General features: G+C 54.0%; 1 protein-coding gene across 1 annotated transcript in view; it reads right to left on the bottom strand.

Annotated features, from left to right (window-relative positions):
- ATP9B (ATPase phospholipid transporting 9B (putative)) overlaps nucleotides 1–15093 on the bottom strand; it is a 33132-nt gene extending 18039 nt beyond the window's left edge. Inside the window, exons 1-11 of the mRNA XM_073890122.1 lie at nucleotides 15044–15093; nucleotides 13996–14296; nucleotides 13216–13308; nucleotides 9317–9400; nucleotides 8890–9060; nucleotides 6224–6322; nucleotides 4519–4608; nucleotides 1599–1743; nucleotides 1343–1407; nucleotides 469–624; nucleotides 322–386 (exon numbers count right to left, since the gene is read on the bottom strand). Coding sequence (XP_073746223.1) covers nucleotides 322–386; nucleotides 469–624; nucleotides 1343–1407; nucleotides 1599–1743; nucleotides 4519–4608; nucleotides 6224–6322; nucleotides 8890–9060; nucleotides 9317–9400; nucleotides 13216–13308; nucleotides 13996–14296; nucleotides 15044–15093 — 1319 coding nt within the window. The remainder of the gene's footprint in view (nucleotides 1–321; nucleotides 387–468; nucleotides 625–1342; nucleotides 1408–1598; nucleotides 1744–4518; nucleotides 4609–6223; nucleotides 6323–8889; nucleotides 9061–9316; nucleotides 9401–13215; nucleotides 13309–13995; nucleotides 14297–15043) is intronic.
- Nucleotides 15094–18380: the final 3287 nt, after the last annotated feature.

Consider the following 18380-nt stretch of genomic DNA (forward strand, 5'->3'; position numbering starts at 1 on the left):
GTGGGCGTGTCGTGTCCCATCCCGGCACCCTGTGCCTGTGTGTCTGCTGCTGGTCATGTCCCCGGCATGACCCCGTGTCCCAGCCTCCCCGATCCCAGCTGGGATGGGGCCACCACGGGGCCCGGGCACCCCCCAGGGACTCAGACATTCTCCTGACAAAGCAACAATAAGATGGTGCGGGGGTCCTGCGCCTGACACCGGGTTCTCACTCTGAATACCGACTGTGTGTGGAGTTACTCAGACAACATTCTGGCAGCGTCTTTGGAAATGAGAAGTCCTCCCCAAGCAAGGCTGCTGAGATGCACGAGTTGCACCACTTACCCCACCATGAGGAACCCCTGGTACAGCGGGACGGATGCGAAGTAGAAGACAGAAGAAAACACGGCCTTCAAGAGAGGGGAGCGCCTGTTAGTCCCACACCTGCCCTCCCCACGGCTCCGCCCCGCCCTGGGCGCCAGGCTCCGGCACCTGCATCGTGGAGATGATGAGGCCTCTGTGCATGACGAACTGGCCGAGCGCCGCCGACCTCTTGTAGCTGCTCCGCCCGTGCACCATGAGCAGCCGGCCGATGTGCTTGAACTGCGTGATGGAGAAGTCCGCGGCCAGGGAGGCCTGTCTGCCCTCCTGGAACAAGCACAGTGCCTTCTTGAAACAGGGCACATGCGGAGCAGGCGCCTCCAGAAGGGGCTTCTAGAACTCAGCCTCCACCGACTGAAGGTGGAAGCTGTCCCTACAGCCTCGGAGGGGACGGGCTGACAGGGCACGTCAGGCGGCTGCCGGCCAGGATGGCAGGAGCCTGTCGGTATTACAGAAACGAGGAAGAGAAGCGAACCTGCCTTGAAGACTGCCCTGGGGTCCCGAAACAGCGCCTGGCCGCTTCCCAGAGCCGCGGGGGGTGCGCGAGGCGGGCAAGGAGAGCCCTTTCGAGGCTGCTACCTGAAGCCACCAGGCACCAGGAAGCACAGTGGCCGAGGGGAAGACTGCAATCAGGCTCATTTGCACACAAGACAGACCCCAACCACAGCTCATGGTTGGCTGCGGACACAGATGTGCAAAGGTGAGCAAGAAGCTGGGGGTTCCAGGATGGCAAGAAAGGTGTGCAAGAGGGCTGGCGACACCTGAGCTGAGCCTGGCGGGGAGGAGACTGCAGGGCACTAGTCCCAGGCCTCCTGAAGAACAGCGAGGACGTGGGGACGTGGGGGGTTTGGCGCTGGCAGCTTCCGCGTCCTACCTGCACTTCCTAAGGGGTAGACAGGGCGGCTGGTTCGCCTGTGACCCGAGTGTGCAGCTCAGGGCTGGTGGGAAGCACGCAGAGGACACGGTGACCACAGGGCACACGTACCTTCCCTTCGATCCCAATGCCGCAGTCTGCCGCCTGGATCATGCTCACGTCATTTCCTCCGTCACCTGGGGGCACGGAAATGGGAGATGACACAAACATCGAGACCCCATCCTGGCCTCTCTTCTACCCGGAGAAGCTGTCTCAAAACACCCAGGTGAAATCCACCTGCTATTAAGACAACACACTGCGCTGCCCGTAGCTCTGAAGATCGTTTCTCTCCGAGCACCCCTGCTGACGGAGTGGGCCGGGCACTCACCAATGGCGCAGGTGCGTCTTCCCGCGTGCTGCTGCAGCAGCTTCACGATGTGGGCTTTCTGGGTGGGCGAGCAGCGGCAGCACACCACGGCCGGGCACTGGCAGGCCAGCTCCACGAGTTCGTGCTCATAGTACTTGAGGCAGACCTGCGAAACAGAGCCTCTGAGCACCTGCCACCCACCATGGTCTGCGGGGGCACGAGGGGTAGAGCGGGGAGAACGCAACAGCCTCATGCCGGCATATGCGGGGCCACGCTGCCTGCGTGCCCTTCCCCAGCTCATGGCCGCCCTGCCTGGCTGGCTGGGGACTCAGGGCTTGCAGGCACGCAGAGGAGGCAGGGGTGAGGTGGGAGGGCCGGTGTCCAGGCCCTACGGGAGGAGCGGGGCACCTGCACAGACAACCGTCCGTGTGGATGGGCAGCGTGTGGTGGTCAGGGTCCAGGCAGGGCCGGGCAGCTGGGGTCGGGGCGGGCGGACGACTCCGCATCTCACCCTGAGCATCACCACGGCCCACTGTGGTCTGCACGCGGCTGGCGGATGCCGCCTTGCTTGCGTGACCGACGTGGGGGATCCCACCACAGACAGCTTCCTGCTTAGTCTTTGTCTCTTTTCAGGTGATTTCAGCCCCACCCTGGCTAAACAAGATCTTTAATATAAAATACTGTTTCTAACCTAAGTCTCCAACTTGGTCGGCAAAACAAAACCCCCTTAAAGTTGCCTTAGACCCTGGGGCCCCCTTGTGTGTGGGATATCCTGTCAGAGGTCCGGGTTCTGAGGCCCCACGGCACCCACCACCGCCGACAGCATGCGCACCTGCCGGGGACCGCGGGCTGTTGTGTCCTAGGACGGCTGGTGCACTGCGCCCGCTCTGGACCAATGCTCCCCTGACCCCACAGGGCCCCTCAGGGGTGCGGATGCTCCTCCCCGGGACCAGGACCAGGGCCGGGACCGGGACAGCAGAGGACTGTGCCCGGGTGCCTCGGGTCTGCAGCCACCTCCATCTTCTCTTCTCTTGTTCCCTGGTGGCCAACAGCTCGCGGCCACCCCTCCGGCCCCCTGGGCCCTCACGGCTTCGTCCCCGTAGGATGTCTTGGCACCAACTGGATCTTACTTCCTCTGCCCATGTTCCCTTGGCTCCGCGGCTCTCGTGTTCACGTTAGTTTGTCCCGACAGCCCGTGTGCACTTCCTGCTCCGCATCTCAACCCTCTTCAGGGCTCAAAGTGAGTGCCAGGCGGTTAGGACACTGCCCCCAGGCGACAGCGTCACCCTCAGACACTTACAATTCAAGTCTAAAAACTTCGTTAATAAGACAGGATACAACACGCCCCACCCGCAGGCCCTACTTCAGACCCATGAAGCTCACACCATCGGATCAATTACAACAAACTCTTCCGACAGGCAGACCAGCGTGTGTCTTGGTCTCCCACCGCGCCAAGAACCCACGTCACTAACGGTGGCCCGTGGAAGACATGCACGTGTGCCGTGTGCACAGCAGAAGGCCAACGCGTCTCAGCCAACCTCCGGAGTGCAGAGTGCATGGGGGCCACCGACAGACGGCCACGCGAAGGGCCGAGGGGAGGCTTCATGCACTTTCCCCTAAAACCTGGGACGGTAAGCTCCGTCCCCCACCAGCAGGTACTGGGCGGATGATGAAGCAGGGACAGAGTACCACTGAGATGACAGACAGAAGCCCCAGAAGCCCCAGACACAGAAATGGAAGACGGGGCGTTTGGGGAGCAGGACCGGAGGAGGGAGGGGCAGGCGGGGGGCTCTTCCACCATCAGTTTTCTGTGTTGACCGACTATGTGTAGCTCTGGTGGGGACCAAAGTAGTAAGAACAGTTAATTAAAAATACATACTCATAAAAGATGGTGGATTTAACACAAGGAGCTACTTCTGCTCCTTCACAAACCACACTGACAGAACTGTAAAGAGAGATTTTTAAAAAGACATGTGTGTCTAAGGCGGGCCTGGGGGCAGGAGGAGTGCACGTTTGAGTGCTGGGAAGCGGAGGGACACTGCTCCGCGACCCGGTATCTGGGAAATCCTCTGAGCCAACAGCGGGACAGCTGAGGATAGGTGAGGCCCAGGAGCCGCAGTGCCGGATGCCCCGCCAGAGGGTCCAGGCGACGCCAGCACACGGCCAGGCACACACAAACAGCCGAGATGAGGCCGCAGGCTGCCGCACCTCCTGCCCCAGCACAGCCGGGGCTTATCCCTGGGGAGGGCCCATAGGGAGGCGGGAGGGCAGGTGAAGGGAAAGAGGTCAGGGAGTTGGGGCACAGGCTCCAGGGCTCCGGAACCTGGCTTAGCCCCTCCTGCAGGGCCGCAAGCCCATTTCCTGTGTCCCACGGCCCACTCTTAGAAATCTTGGTTTGGGCACATTTAGGCCAAGATAGTGGGTGCCACACTCAAGACTCCACGGGGAGCTGTGCTATTAACAATGAGCTTGAGGCCTAGCGCCGAAGGAGAACTTTGAAGAAGCCTAAAATAGGTCAACCTCGAACATAGTTAAGGACAGACAGAGTCACCCCTCTGGTATTGCCATGACAGTTCTTCAGGCTATAAAGGCTCATGAAACTTGCATAACCACCACCCGGATAGTAATAACTGAAAAAGTACATCTGACTCAGAAAACCCTTGGCCCACGGGCGGGAAAAGCAGACAGGTGCTTGGCCAGAGAGCAGCCTCACTCCCAGGGACACAGACGGACAGACAGACAGGTGCTTGGCCAGAGAGCAGCCTCACCCCCAGGGACACAGACGAACAGACAGACAGACAGGTGCTTGGCCAGAGAGCAGCTTCACCCCCAGGGACACAGACGGACAGACAGACAGACAGGTGCTTGGTCGGAGAGCAGCCTCACCCCCAGGGACACTGACGGACAGACAGACAGGTGTCTGGTCGGAGACCAGCCTCACCTCCAGGGAGTCCCCAGATATGACCAGTGCACAATCATGCTTCCTTCGAAAGGCGTTAAGCTCCAAGTGGGCCTCTCCCCGACTGGTTACCTCCACAAAAGGGAGAAAAGCACCCAAATTACAGTGTTATCTAAATCAGAGGTACAAACAACCCTTATTTATGAATCACAGTGAAATCTTTAGACACATTATTCAAAATCAAAAGGTGCTTTACACAAGCAGTCCAGTCTTGTAACAAAGTGCTCTTTCAAATTTCTCTTACGGTGCCAGGAATAAATACCTACTTGCTTAACACCGACTGTTTCCCAATTTGTGACAACTCTAAGCAGGACACAGTTACCGTGAGATAAAGTGCCCTGAGGTGGCTCATCAAGAGACAGAGGGCAGGGGACCCAGGTGCTGACAGCTGTGCCATGAGGGGGGCATCCAGCTGTGTGCGGGGTATTCCCCCCAAAGAGATGGGGGGAGTTTCTGGCACTTTCACAGGGTAGCCATGTGCTGGGGGGTGACTGTCAGCAGTAGGGACACAGTTCTTTAGACACTTCTGTGCGTCCAAGGCCAGAACCCAGGCTGCCCACGCAGCGGCCGTGGTCTCAAGCCCAGACTTCATCTGAACATGCCCCTTTCTGTAAATGCCACGTGATGCAGAATGTTCGTATGAAATGCTTCTGCTCTCTCTGCCACGGGTTTCAACTTTCTCTGTTAGTTCAAGCAAAAAACACTCGAAGGATTAAACAATCTAAAAGTAAAATCAAGTCAAATTCTTGAAATACTGTTAATTTTATAATGAAAGCATTTCAGAAAGCACCCATACTGGTTTTTGACATTCTTTCTGCAGGGATTTTTATGGGGCATACAAGAAATGCTACGTTGCAGGACTGAGAAGTAAGTTTCACGTGGTCCAAATTAATCTCAGACTCCTCTTTAGATAGGTAGGCTTTACTGTGGAAATTTCAATCTGCGGCTGTAAACACTGAAAAGTCAACAAAAATTGATCTAAAGTTCTATCAGAACCATTAATAATTTAATGGCAAATAGTCATCTGCAGGGCCTAATTTGCCATTCTGATGCTTTGAAACAAATGACATTTACATGTAAATTATATTCAAATCACTCTTTCTGTAGGTCCAAGTGCTTCCTTCAGAGCAGATGCAGATGGACCGTGTCTGCTCACCACCATCAATCAAGACCCGGGAGACTGCATTTTTGTTTGAATTATAAACATTAGTCATAAGTAATACAGTAAAAACAAAACTTTAGACCATTTTTACTAATTTTCTTTGAGATAATTAAACAACATTTCACTTGAAAATGATAGATTAAAAACACATTCCTACTAATGGGCGTAGCTACTACAAAAATGTAATTTTTATCAACATACACTTTGTAAATGGAATGGAAAACGATGGTGGTAGGTCTATTCTAAAATAGATACTTGGTTAATAATTAATTCCATTGTACAACAGAAAAACACTTTTGAATTTAGATCTTGTTTTACTCCATCACAATGTAGCTTTTTCATCCCATGCAATGTGAGCAGCTAACAGAAACCTATTTGCAATGTTTTTATAAATTCAGCAAGAAAATTATATTTCTCTTCTTTAGTAATTACTAAATATTTGCACATACATTCTCACAAAACCAACAAGTTTTGATTGTGAGATAAAACATTTAATAGTCAAAGTGCTTTTTGACATATACTCACTGGTCTGAAAATGTGAATGTCTTGTGCTCTAGACACCAAATGTGAGCTTTTGGCGATGCAAGTCGCGGTCTCGAGTTTATCGCCTGTTAGCATCCATACCTAGGGGACAAGTGAAGATGCAGAACCCTTAGAAGCGTCCTTTCCTGAACACACACTTGCAGACCCATGTTCACAGCATGACTATTCATAGCAGCCAAACCAAAGAAGCAAGCCGGTGTCCACTGACAGACGGGCAGATAAGAATGCGGCATGCATGCCGTGGAACAGTACTCAGCCTTGAAAAGGGGGGAATATTCTGGCACCTGCTGGGACATGGATGGGCCTGGAGGACGCTGAGCTCAGTGAAGGGAGCCCCCCACACACAGTCAAAGGCTGTGGGGCTTGCCCTGGTAGGAGGACTGTTGACGAGGCGCACCCACAGAGACAGAGGCAGATGGGGGCGCCAGGGCTGGGGGAGCGCAGCGGAGCTAGTGTTTCGTGGGGACAGAGGTTCAGGTTTACACGGTCTGGGGACGGCTGCACAGCAGTGCAAATGTACTGAGTGACGATGAGCTGTGCACTTAAAAATGGCTAGGATGATAAATGCTACATTATGTACATTTTACCACAATAAAGAATCGTCTCTGTCGACTTATTTAGCTAAAACAAGTAGGAGCAAAATGATGTTAGACGAAGCAGCTGAGATGGGAAGGCACGGGGATGGTGGGGGTTCAGGAACCTCAGACTCTGAGGCTACAGAGGCGCCCGTGTGCACCCGAGGGCAAGGCTCACCCGCCCTGCGAGCCACACAAGCCGGCCCGGAAGACGCCACGTGGTCACGGGCCGCAGAGCAAGGAGCGCCCTAGACATCCTTAGCCCAACTTGCTAATTTTTCAATTGGAAACTGAGGTTCAAAAAGGTGAAACGGTTAAGCCAAAATTTGTTTGTATCAAAACATGGCAAATACTACTTTGACTTCACGTATTATACATATAAGCATATCGCTAGACCACCACGAGAACAAAACCAGACATCTGAGATATGACAGGACGGTTCACGCGCATATTTCATGTAACAGCAAAATACTTACAGTGCTCTCCCACTGACACCTGATTTTCTCAGATGTCTAGTGTATCATATATAAATACGCATTTTTGGACACAGGAAACAAAAACTCATGGCATACTGATTTTTTGCTCAGGCATCATCTGCTTGTGGCTCTTCTCAGTGTTTGAGAACTTGTGCTTTTTATTTATTTCGCACAACTAATATTCACCTTATTGAGCCTGGACCTCAGGTTATGACACGTCATTAAGACAAACCTGGGAACAATTCACGCTAGACAGCAAGAGCAACCACCCCTGGTGAAGCTGTGAGTGGCTCAGGGGCACGTGTGACTTGCGAAACCGCCACCTGACATCACAACCTCACGCTCCGTGAAGGGATGCAGGGTCCTCTTCTTTAGACGGGAGATGTGAAGGAAGAAGGGCAGGACCCCACACACTTAGGGTTAGCAATCAATCAACAGAAATACCCAGACTGTGTGCACCAAGAGCACCCGCGGCTTCAGCGCGCACAGCTCGGCGAAGGAGGGACACGAAGTGTATGAAACATTGTGGAAAACGAGCAAGTGCCCTGCTTGCGGCCCTCACACCTCCTCTTCACCCAAGTGCCGGCTGCGCACCACAATCAGCACAAAGCCTGAGTCTGAACTGCTCTTGTGATTCTGAAACCAGATGCGCCTCCTGCCAGGTTGCTGTCCTGCATGGACGGGGGTCTCCTCTCCCACCAAGACCCCTGCAGGCAAGGGTGCACCCGCTGTGCACACTCGGCGCCTCCGTCAGAACCCACTGTGTGCGTTTCGGCTGCAGCCCCAGGCAGCTTTCCCTCCGATACCATCCTTCCTTTCTGTCGCTCTAGTCGAGCTATTTAGTTTTTCTCTGAAACTCGAGCTGGATTGTTTTCATTCTCCAACACGAGGCCCCAGTCCTCAGGGCAGCCTCAGGATAGGTTTTCTCTCCCGTCTGTAACTGAACTTTGGGCTTTAATGGTACATAAGGTCAGAAAGCAGTTCCCTGAAAGCTAAAACATAGAGCACAATGCTAATTTCCCTGGACATGAAGGGGACAAAGCAGTATGAAAACGGCAGGACAGAAGGTCAGCAGGTGGACACTCAGCATCAAGTCACAGGGCCTACAGGGACCCCAGCAATGAGAGCAAAATGAGCTGATACAGCGGAGCTGAGGGACCCTCGTGGTAACATCTGGTTGTGAGCAGAAAGCTCTGGAGCATGAGGGAAGCACATCCCGTGTGAGAGCCAAGGTCTCCTGAGGCCTGGATTGTCCTGAGCTCACACCTGATGGATGCCCAAGGCCACAAAAGTCTCGAGGAACAAAGCTGGGCGGTGGGTGAGTCTGAGACCCTGGTGGCAGGGATGGGGCAGGGATGGGGCAGGGATGGGGCAGGGGTGGGGCAGGGTTGGGGCGGGGCAGAGAAAAGGCAGGGGGGACTGTTGCTAGTGACAGGACAATTTGGGCTTCCTCTGGGGCAAGCGGCAAGGGGAGGTCCCAGGTGACTTTGGGGGGCACTGGCCTGGGTGAGGCTGGTCCGGGGGGACGTCCCGGGAGGAAGAAGCTGGCCGGCGCTTCCAGGACAGCAGCAGTCCGTCTCGAGGGCCTGCACCGTACCTTGATGCCTGCGTTCCGCAGCATCTCCAGAGTGGGCCTCACGTCCGCCTGCAGCTGGTCCTCCACCCCCGTGAGGCACAGCAGCTCCATCTCCCGCTCCAGACTCTCCACCACCGCAGCCACCTTGAGCGCCCTGTCGTGGATGCTCAGCTTGGCCTGACTGTAGCGGCTCTGAGGAGAGACGGAGGGTGCGGGTCACCCTGGGGGACGTGTGGGGGCACAGAAATCTGCCCCATCACAGAAGCCTGTCTGCGGCGGGGACACACCCCTTTCCCAGCAGACTGGAGTGGATGTCCCGGCGCTCGGGGGCAGCCAGGCAGCCCCAGGTCGTGTGCGTGTCCACACCAGCAGCTCGCACCCACGTTGACAGGGACGTGTCTGAGGGGTGGATGCCCGTGGGGCAGAAGGGGCTGGACAGTCGGCTCACCTCGAAGTCCTGGTACTGCTCTTCTGTCAGTGCCCTCTTGGCGACCACGAGGGTGCGCAGACCTTCCCGGGCCATGTTTCCACACTGGAAAAGGAGATGCAGGTCACATGCGGCCCCCAGGTGCTGACCGCGATGGGGCCTGGCACCTGTGGCACTCGCCGATACTGCGCCGCAGTCAGGGCCCTGCCCCCCCGGGTCTGTCACCGCGTCGGAAGCTACCCACGGTTTCTCAGTGCGCCTCCTTCCGCGGACATGTCCTGCAATCACAGCCTCGCCGGAAGGATGGCTTGGCTCCCCTAATCTCCGCGGGTGGGCGGGCACGGGGCAGCCCTCAGACAACAAGCACACTGCTTTCCCACATTCGACTAGACTTTTCAAAAATGGTCTCACGAGCAAGGTCTGCAGCAGGCCGCACGCAGCAGCACGGGCAGTGTGGATGCTTGGTGCTGGGGCGGGAGGGGCAAGGTGTGGAACAGGGAAGCCTCACGTGGCAGTGCGGTGGGGGGAGGGGAAGACGCTGAGAGTCCTGGGGCTCTGTGCTGGGGTCTGGGTCCTACCCTGCAGGGCAAGTGGCCCGTAGCGAGGCCTGAGGCCCAGGCGTGCATTAGGAAACAAGAAATGGAAATGCATTCAACAAGTGTGTGGAAACATATCAACTCCACTCACAGAGAATGTAGAGAAAGTAACGGTATTTTTCAGCTGTTAGAGGAAAAACTAGGCAGTTTTAGTTGATGAAGGGGGAGAGAAACAGCCTGATTCTAGGCTGCTTCCGGGACTGGTCCCAACCTGCCATCAGGTAACGGGCTGGCGCTCTGCCCCACACTCGCAGAGGAGGCTCACCCGAGCTCCTTGGTGGGTGGTGGCCGCGGGGCCACTCCGGGGAAAGGGCCCGGAAGCTCTCCAGCTTACACGCACACACTGACGGGCGCCGAAGAGCCTCGCCTGAGGTGGTGCACAAAGCGGTACCGTGCCGGCAGAGACTGAGGCACATGCCGGCTCTTCGGAGCCCCGGGCCCCCCGCACCGCTGCCTTCTGTGATGGTGCATTCTCTCTCTCAGGCTGCACTGACGGGACATTGCCGCACGCATGAAGCCTGCTGAGGCCCTCACAACGCATGCTGTGGAAATGTGTGAGTGTCGTCTCTGCAGGCTGGGAGCAGCCCTGTGCGGCGGGCAGCTGTCTCACCCCGAACATAAGCCTCTCCTGGAGAACCGCGAGGGCCGGGGTGAAGGACGCGTGCAGAGGGCCAGGCGTCCTGGGCTGGTCACCGTCCTCAGACTCCGAGGTGAGCCAAACAGGGCCGTGTCCCCGGCGCCCATGTCCCAGAGGGCCCCCAAGTGAAGAGCAGGGAGAAACAGGGAGAGAAAGAGTCCTGGGGAGAAGACGCTGAGCGGGGCCCCAAGGGAGGCCCTGGCTGCCTGGCTGGTGGGGACAGACACACACACAGGACGTCTGATGACCAGGTGCTGCCCGGGGTATGCCCAAACTGAGAACGTCAACAGCAGTATTTCAGAATAATGGTTTTCATGAAAAATAAAGTTTAAAAAACAATGTGAATGCTAAGCTGTACCATTCTCTGAAGCCACAGTGTCTACACATTAGGAATACTACCACCAACTAGCCAAGGCTTATCCAGGCCATGGCGGCTCCTGAGAGCCCCTTCACCTCTTTCTTGTTGACTCTTAAATCTCAAACTCTGAGGAACTATTTCACATTTTGACCATGCTTTAAAGCTCCCAACTGTAGCACGTGTAGCCGGTTTTGGCAGATGACATAGAGCGCCACGGTGGACAGTGCGCTTTGGATGTGAGTCTTTCAGGGCTGCAGCCCTGTGGTGCAGGTGTTCTGGGCAGGGCTGGTGCCAGGACCCCCAGAGACAGAAGGAGGATCTTCTGAAGCATTTTTACCAAACACCAAGGGGCACGGGACTTTACATTAGAGCCAAACAACAGCCAATCAAAATCGGTGTCTCCCGAGTACACTTCAAGATGCAAACCTGATGCTGGAGTCACACATTTAAGCAAATACATCCCAGACAAATCAATGAGCTGCTTTTTTGTTAGTGAAAAGGAGATGCAGTGATTAGGAAGCTCGGACATGCAGCGCGTCCCCCGTGTGATGCCCTGCCCGCGTATGCGGGCACACAGATGCCAGTGCCTGGGGCAGATGGGCAGACGGCCACTGAGGGAGCCGTGACCTGGAGCGTCTGAGCTTCCATGCACTGAGAATCAGAGGCCTGAGTGGAAATGTCATGCCCACAGACTGACCGTCCAGACACGACTCTGCACACGACTCTGCCCTGCCTGGCCATGTGCCCAGACCTCCTCCCCCGCGATCCCCGGGGGTGAAGGCTGGTGCTTGCACATACCTGCCCCTCTCTCGAGGTGGGGCGCTCGGGTCTAACCAAGCTCATCTACCACATCTGCCTGCAGGATGTTAAAATCTCTGCAAATACAGAGTAGAAACTACTCCTTCCTTCTGAAATCCTAACCATCTGGCTGACGAGGGCTGCAGCACGCGGACCTGCACAGCTCCCGCCTCACACACACTCTGGGGACAGCAGAGCGCTAGTCGCTCACGCCGTCCCAGATCCCCGATGCTGACCTGCGCTACACACCTGCACGAAGAGCAAGGAGGCCGAGTACCCGAGCACCTCTTGCGTCCGGGACCTGGTACTCCACGTCTGTGCACAGTGAGGGCTTTACAGAATTGGCTCTGGGATGTGTGGAGTGAAGTGCTGGTGGCATGTGTTTGTTTTAATTCGTGGAGAATAAAAGTTTATAGCCAAGAATCCAATGTGGGGAGCTTGCTTGAGACAGAGGAGCTCCGTGCAGGCTCAGGCTCCCAGAACATGCTGGGTTTTTTATGTTTGTGTTTGTTTTAAATAAGGTAAAGGCTTTCAAACCATAATAGTATTCCAGCAAAGACATGTGCAGAGGATCAAAAGATTCATCTAAGGGAAGAAAGTGTAACGTTGGGAAAATAAACGCACAAAGGATTTTTAATAAAGTTATCTTTGTGAAAAACAATCTGACATTATCTGTCTGTTGCAAGACATTTATTGATTTGACCTCATAAAGCTAAATAAATTAAACAAGTATTTTATAATTAATTGCACATCATTATGACCAAAAGTAATTTTTATGGCATTTTACTAGGTCTTCAGGGAATTTAATTTATTCATGTGCCTGATTAAATCAAAGTGCCTGAAGGAGCTATTGATTCGTATTGCCAATACTGCTGTGGACGTGGGGGTGCGTGCAGCCCCCACACTGACTGACCATGCCTGGGCCACGACGGGGTGACCCGTATGTAAGACAGAGGTTCAGTTTTACTCTGAAATCCAACTTTTCTGTCAGCACAGAAACATACAGGCAATAAAATAACCTCATGAGGCTAAATATAAATCCTATCTCTTCAGGGAGAATTTGATGAAATGTAGGATTGATCATATTTGTATCTTATTTTCTATTTTTATAGTGAATCCTACACACAAATTAGAATGACATTCAAATCCTAATTAAAATCTTGCAAATAACATAGGTTACAAAATAAATATATTAAAATATAACTTTCGTTGTATATATATTACTTTAGGATTTTTAGTGAATGATTAGTAATGCTACCTCCTCACTAATATAAACAAAATATTACTAATAAGGACCTACTTATATATCTACACGCAGTCACACAAAAACCAAAAACAGTAGTTGTTTATATAGAAAGTAAGCCATTTGTAATTACATAAAACTCCTGTCCTTCCTACTTCATGAAGTTGACAGACACCGGAATCACTTAAAATAACATGGTGGAAAAGCAATACTGTCTGGTTAAAAGGTGATGTCGTACGTCCTCCAGGGACGGTGGCGCACAGCGCGCAGGGCAGGGGTGCAGCTTACCTCCTCCTCCAGCCAGTCGTTGTACTGCACGATGGAGGACATGGCCACGTCGGCCCCCTTCATGTAGAAGGTGATTTCTGCAGTGGACTCGTCCTGGGACAGAAGGAAACACAGGCACATTCAGGCCACGCTGCTCCCGGGAGTGACGGCCGCGCGAACAGAAACCCACTAGGGAACGCCATTCTCCCTGAACCTATTCTGCAGTGAGCTACCCAAATAGTTTTCTATGCAAGGCAACGTCCGCCCCTAGCTGTTCAGGCAGACAAGACCAAGAACACAAATGCAGATCTTGAGATGTTGTGCTGAGGTTGTGGAAACAAAGTCCAACTGCAAGGTAAAGGTTAATTCTCTCAAATTTTCATTGCTTCATTGATAAGCTTTCCTTGGTTAGCCACCTTCCAAGATAGTTTCTGGTATTTGCTAAAAAAATTTAATAGAGATGCATGTCAGCAACTTTGTTGTCATAAATCATTCCCCAGCAAAGCTCCTTGGCATGCTACTGCTGTTGGAAACAAAACAGCTTTAGCTGATTTCAAACATTAATCGCTAACACCTTTTACTTGCTCTGCCTTTGTCGTCTTGGGAGAGTTACCTTAAATCACTACTGCTGGGGCCTCACTGGGTTCTCAGTATAAATTCTTAGTTTAGATCTTATTTCAAAAATAAGCAAGAAGCACAGATTGTTTGAATGGGCAGTGAAAGAGAAACACCCCGAGTCTCCAGCGTGGTGCGTACAGCGAGCCACGCGCAAGCCCAAGGGAACGCGAGCGGCAAGTCTACCCGGACGATGACCCCCATGCGCTTGCTCTCCGAGGTGAACGGGAACATCTGCAGGATGCAGTAGGTCAGGATCTGGCCGCTGGGGGTCCTCAGCTGCACGGAGGCGAGGTCTCTGCGGACCAGGGTGAGGCCGACACTCTCCGTCCACTGCACCAGGGCCACCTGGGGGAGACCAGCAAGACGTGAGGCCACGCGCTTCGCAGGAAGGGAAGCAACAGGTGAGTGGCGGGACAGCTCGCGCACACCAGCCGCTTCCAAGGCCTTCACGAGAGCGCTGCGGCAGCTGTGACCGTGTCGGGCACTTCATAACAACGTTAAGGCTAAAGGACCGGCGCTGTGAGAGCCCCTGGTCGCACCTTCTAGCAGAACAGCCATTACTGATCACACTTCTGGGGCTAGTTGTGTTCATGTGCTGCCCAGAGGCTGGCTTCTAAGATCCGGACAGAACGCCGCTGCCAGGGACGCCCAGCCCCCCAAGCACTTCCGGCGGCCTCACAACGCCACGTCCCTCGTGTTTTCCTGCTCTTCCTAAAATAAGAGCTGAGTGGGTGACTGAGGACAGCACACAGGTCACCTGAACGTCTGAGAAGTCGGAGCCTAGTTCCGCCAGCGGCCCCAGCTGCCCCGGGCACGGAGCCTTGCTGGCCTCTTCTGTCACGGGGAAAACAGCGCACACTGTTCTGGATCTGAAAGATCAAACCTCCCTGACAGCACGCAAACACAGAAGTGCTCTTATTTATGGTTATTTAGTGTTCACTATTAGGATGTGAAAATCATAAACAGAAGAATAATTTTCAAGGTTAATTTATGAACAGTGTTTTCTGGAAAAAAATCAGCTTGCCTTTAAAAGCCATCTCAGGACAAGAGATTCACCAGTTGGCACGAGGTCTGCTGATCCCACGCTCAGCAAGGATGGCCACACGAGCAGAAGGCAGCACTCTTCCTGCCTTCCTGCCTGGCTCCCCCTTGGGGGCCAGCGCGGGCCTCCTGTGACAGTCTCTCCCTGGCCCAGCGCCGCATCCTTGCTTGTATTTTATTCCCCGCTTACGGGTCCAGCACTCCACCCAGGGTTGGAGAAATCAAGTCCTTCAGGAGCATCGTGGGTTCTGTCTGGTGAGAACGTTACTGCTGAGCCTCAGCGTCCACTGCCAAGTCATGTGAGGACAGGCTGTGATAAGGCTCGGCAGCTCCGGCTTTGAGGCAGGACCACTCAGGTCAGCCCCCATCCCCCTTCCTCATCTGTATGGGGGTGGTGGCCGGTCCACTTAGCAGGACACCGTGCACGTGAAAGTCACCGGGGACGCTCAGCACATCTGGGTTGATGTTAGGGTTCTACCCTTCATCCTCTCTCACAGATGCCATCTGAGATGTCCCTTGGGCAGGCCAGGAATCACTTTTAAAGTGGGGCTTTCTAGGTAGTTCCAGCAGTTCTAACTACTGGAAAGTTCCAGCACAGCTGTCAACTGAGGGTGAGGAGATACTTGCTGTTTTTAATGCTTCCAACTTGACCCAGTGCCACCCCGTGAAGGCCGGGAGCATCTGAAGATAATAAGGTAGGAAAAATTGAAGTGAAATATTTTCTAGGACTATAGAGAGGTTTCGTGGACTGCGGACGTTCTGGAACACAGCTGAGGGCATCACCCTACATCATTCTGGGCCCTGCTGGCAAGAACTATCACGGGACACCAGAAACGATGTCTGGCCCGACTGCCCACGCCTGGCCCCCCGCCTGTTGCTGGGCACAAGTCTGCTTGGTGAGGTAGGAACAGGTATGTGCAGTGTGCAAATTTCTGCTCCCCAATTTTCCCTTTAAAGATACAAGTTTCATTTAAGTTAATAAAATCATACTATTAGCTGACCTATAAATTCAAGACAGCAAAATGTTACATATTAGATTGCCAACCAGTGAGATCTAATGGTGTAGGATTCTCATTTTGCTGTGAGCAACGCCGTGCAATCAGCTCTGGCATCTAGGAGAGTCCCGTCCACACGCGCTGGGCCAGGCCCGCCCACGAGGGCATCTGCACAGACACCCCCAGTCAGGGGGTGTTCCCACGGTCTCACTGAAGGGAAAATTCTGACGTTGGGCCTTTTCTGCTGTGTCCACCTTGACCTTCTGTGTGCCTGGAGCAGCCAGGACACTACCAGGTGTCCTTAGATAGGAGGTACCTGCCTGGTACCCAAAACCACTGACCAGAGACAATGTGCTCAAAAGGCTGGAAGACTGAGTTTAAAGAGCTAAGGCAATACTCGAAACAAGAGTAAGCCCAAAGCCCTGAATCTGTACAATATTCGGGATGGTCAGACCATGTCTGACATGCTGGATTTCCTCTGCTGCATTTCGGGAGCCCGCTGTTCTAGGAACACCCAGCACCTTACCTTTATAAATGTGAAGCCCCACTCTCAATGTGTAATTGATGCCTCTCCCCTTTTTCTGGGAAATAAAGGAAATGAGCAAACTTTTACTTTTATCTATTTTAATTAACTGTTTCAGTAAGATCTCTGTACTCCTTTTTCCATTAGATAAATTAGACAACTAGTAACAACTTGAATGTTTATGTTTGTCAAATACTGTGAGAAATTGCTGTCTAGAAATGTTTTGCCGGAAAACAGTGAAGGCCCAAAGCTGCCTCAGATAGGGTCACAGAGTCAGGAGAGCACGCTGTGACCCCTGACCTCTGCCGGGGAGCGAATGCAAGGTCAGAACGCTCCCCTGCGTAGGGTGACTGCCTGACTCTATGGCCTGCTGGGCCTGTGCTTCTGGGGGTGACCTCCACGCCACGGGAACGAGCCCTGGGAATGGGGGGCCAGCTACACGTGGTCGGCACCATCCTTGTGCTTTATGGAGGGGCGCCAGTCTCGTGGTGTCCCCTTGACCTGCAGGGGCTGGAAACGAAGGTCAGCCATGTGGGGGTCACCCGCGTCTACACAAATGACCCCCAGTGGAAACCCTGGACGCCAAGGCTCAGGTGGGCTTCCTGGGTTGGCAGCGCTCTGTGCATGGTGTCACGCATCATTGCTTTGATGAGTGAGCGCTGTCCACAGGACCCCTGGGGAGGGACCCCGGCCTGGGCACCCCTTACACTGGTCCCACTTGTCCTCTTGTGGTCATCGCCGTGAAGTGAGTCTGATGGCTGCGCAGTCCTGCTGGTGAACCCAGGCCGGCAGAAGGTCTCGTGGACCCCAAACCGCAGCGCGTGTCTGACCACATGCAGAATACGTGTGTACCGAGCACCAGCGACGCGCCCCCCCCACCCCCCCGCCAGCTGAGCCTCCCCAGGGCCACCCGACTGGGTCAGGAGAGGGAACTCCCAGGTTGGGCAGAGAACGGAAAAGCCGCGTGGAGATGCCAGGATTTTTCACTGCTTTTTAAAATTAAGGAAAGCCATCTAGAAAGGCAACATCTCTGGTCCTAGAAAGGATCTGCATGTCTGAATCGGGGTGACCAGGGCCACAAGTGGAGACTGTGCGTTAGATGTGGCAGAACTGAAGGCAGGCAGGTCTTCCCACGGCAGTGAGGACGCAGGGGCCTAAGTGTTCACATGTTCTCAGGTCCCCACTCAGCACCAGACGATGGGACAGCCCCGCAGGGGTGGACACGCCCCCCGCAGGCTGCTGAGCGAAGGGTGGTCTCCGTGGCTGACTGTACTGCCTGGGGTGGGGCATCCATGGCGGCCCCCCGGGGTGCACACGCTCCGCAGGCTGGGTGAGCCCCCGACTCCAGACCCACGCACCAGGAGTGCTCTCAAGTGGCTCTTTTCTACTCCTCCCCACCGGCCACCCCCCAGGCTCCATGCTGGGTGGTTTGTTTGCAGGAACAGTAACACGTGGGGGCTGTCTTGCTCCTGAGCTGAGCGGCTGGGTCAGATATGAGTCCAGCATCCCAGAGGCGTGCAGACTGTTGAGCAGTGAGTCACCGCGCAGCTCATCATCTCTGGCTTTCCAGTGTGTTACCCAAGCTCCTCAAGTTTGCCAAGACCCTAAAACCACGTATGGCTAATACAGCGTTCTAATCTAGAGCACCAGCAATACGCTCTAAATTACAGTACTACAAAAAGACACGTGGTCGTCAACAGAAAGAGCACATCCAGAAGGGGCAAGCGAACAATTCTGCAACTCAGTTCAGGTGGAAAAGGAAATGCACACTGGACACGTTTCCTATAAAACCTCGATATACAGTGCCAATGACCCAGGACTCCCCAGGTGAAATGTTGAACGTCCACTGGGAACGGGGGACTCTTACATTCTGACGGTAAACTGCATGCTTCTGTGGACGCCCCATCACCTCCTCCGTGCCCCTCCAGGCGGGTTCAGCAGTCTACACTCGTGGACTCACATCTGTTTACTACGTACTTTGCGACCCGTTCCAGGCAGCAGCTCCTAAC

The sequence above is a fragment of the Callorhinus ursinus genome, unplaced genomic scaffold, assembly GCF_003265705.2.
Source record: "Callorhinus ursinus isolate GAN/ISIS: 27379988/994484 unplaced genomic scaffold, GSC_fseal_2.0 scaffold128, whole genome shotgun sequence".
NCBI lineage: Eukaryota > Metazoa > Chordata > Mammalia > Carnivora > Otariidae > Callorhinus > Callorhinus ursinus.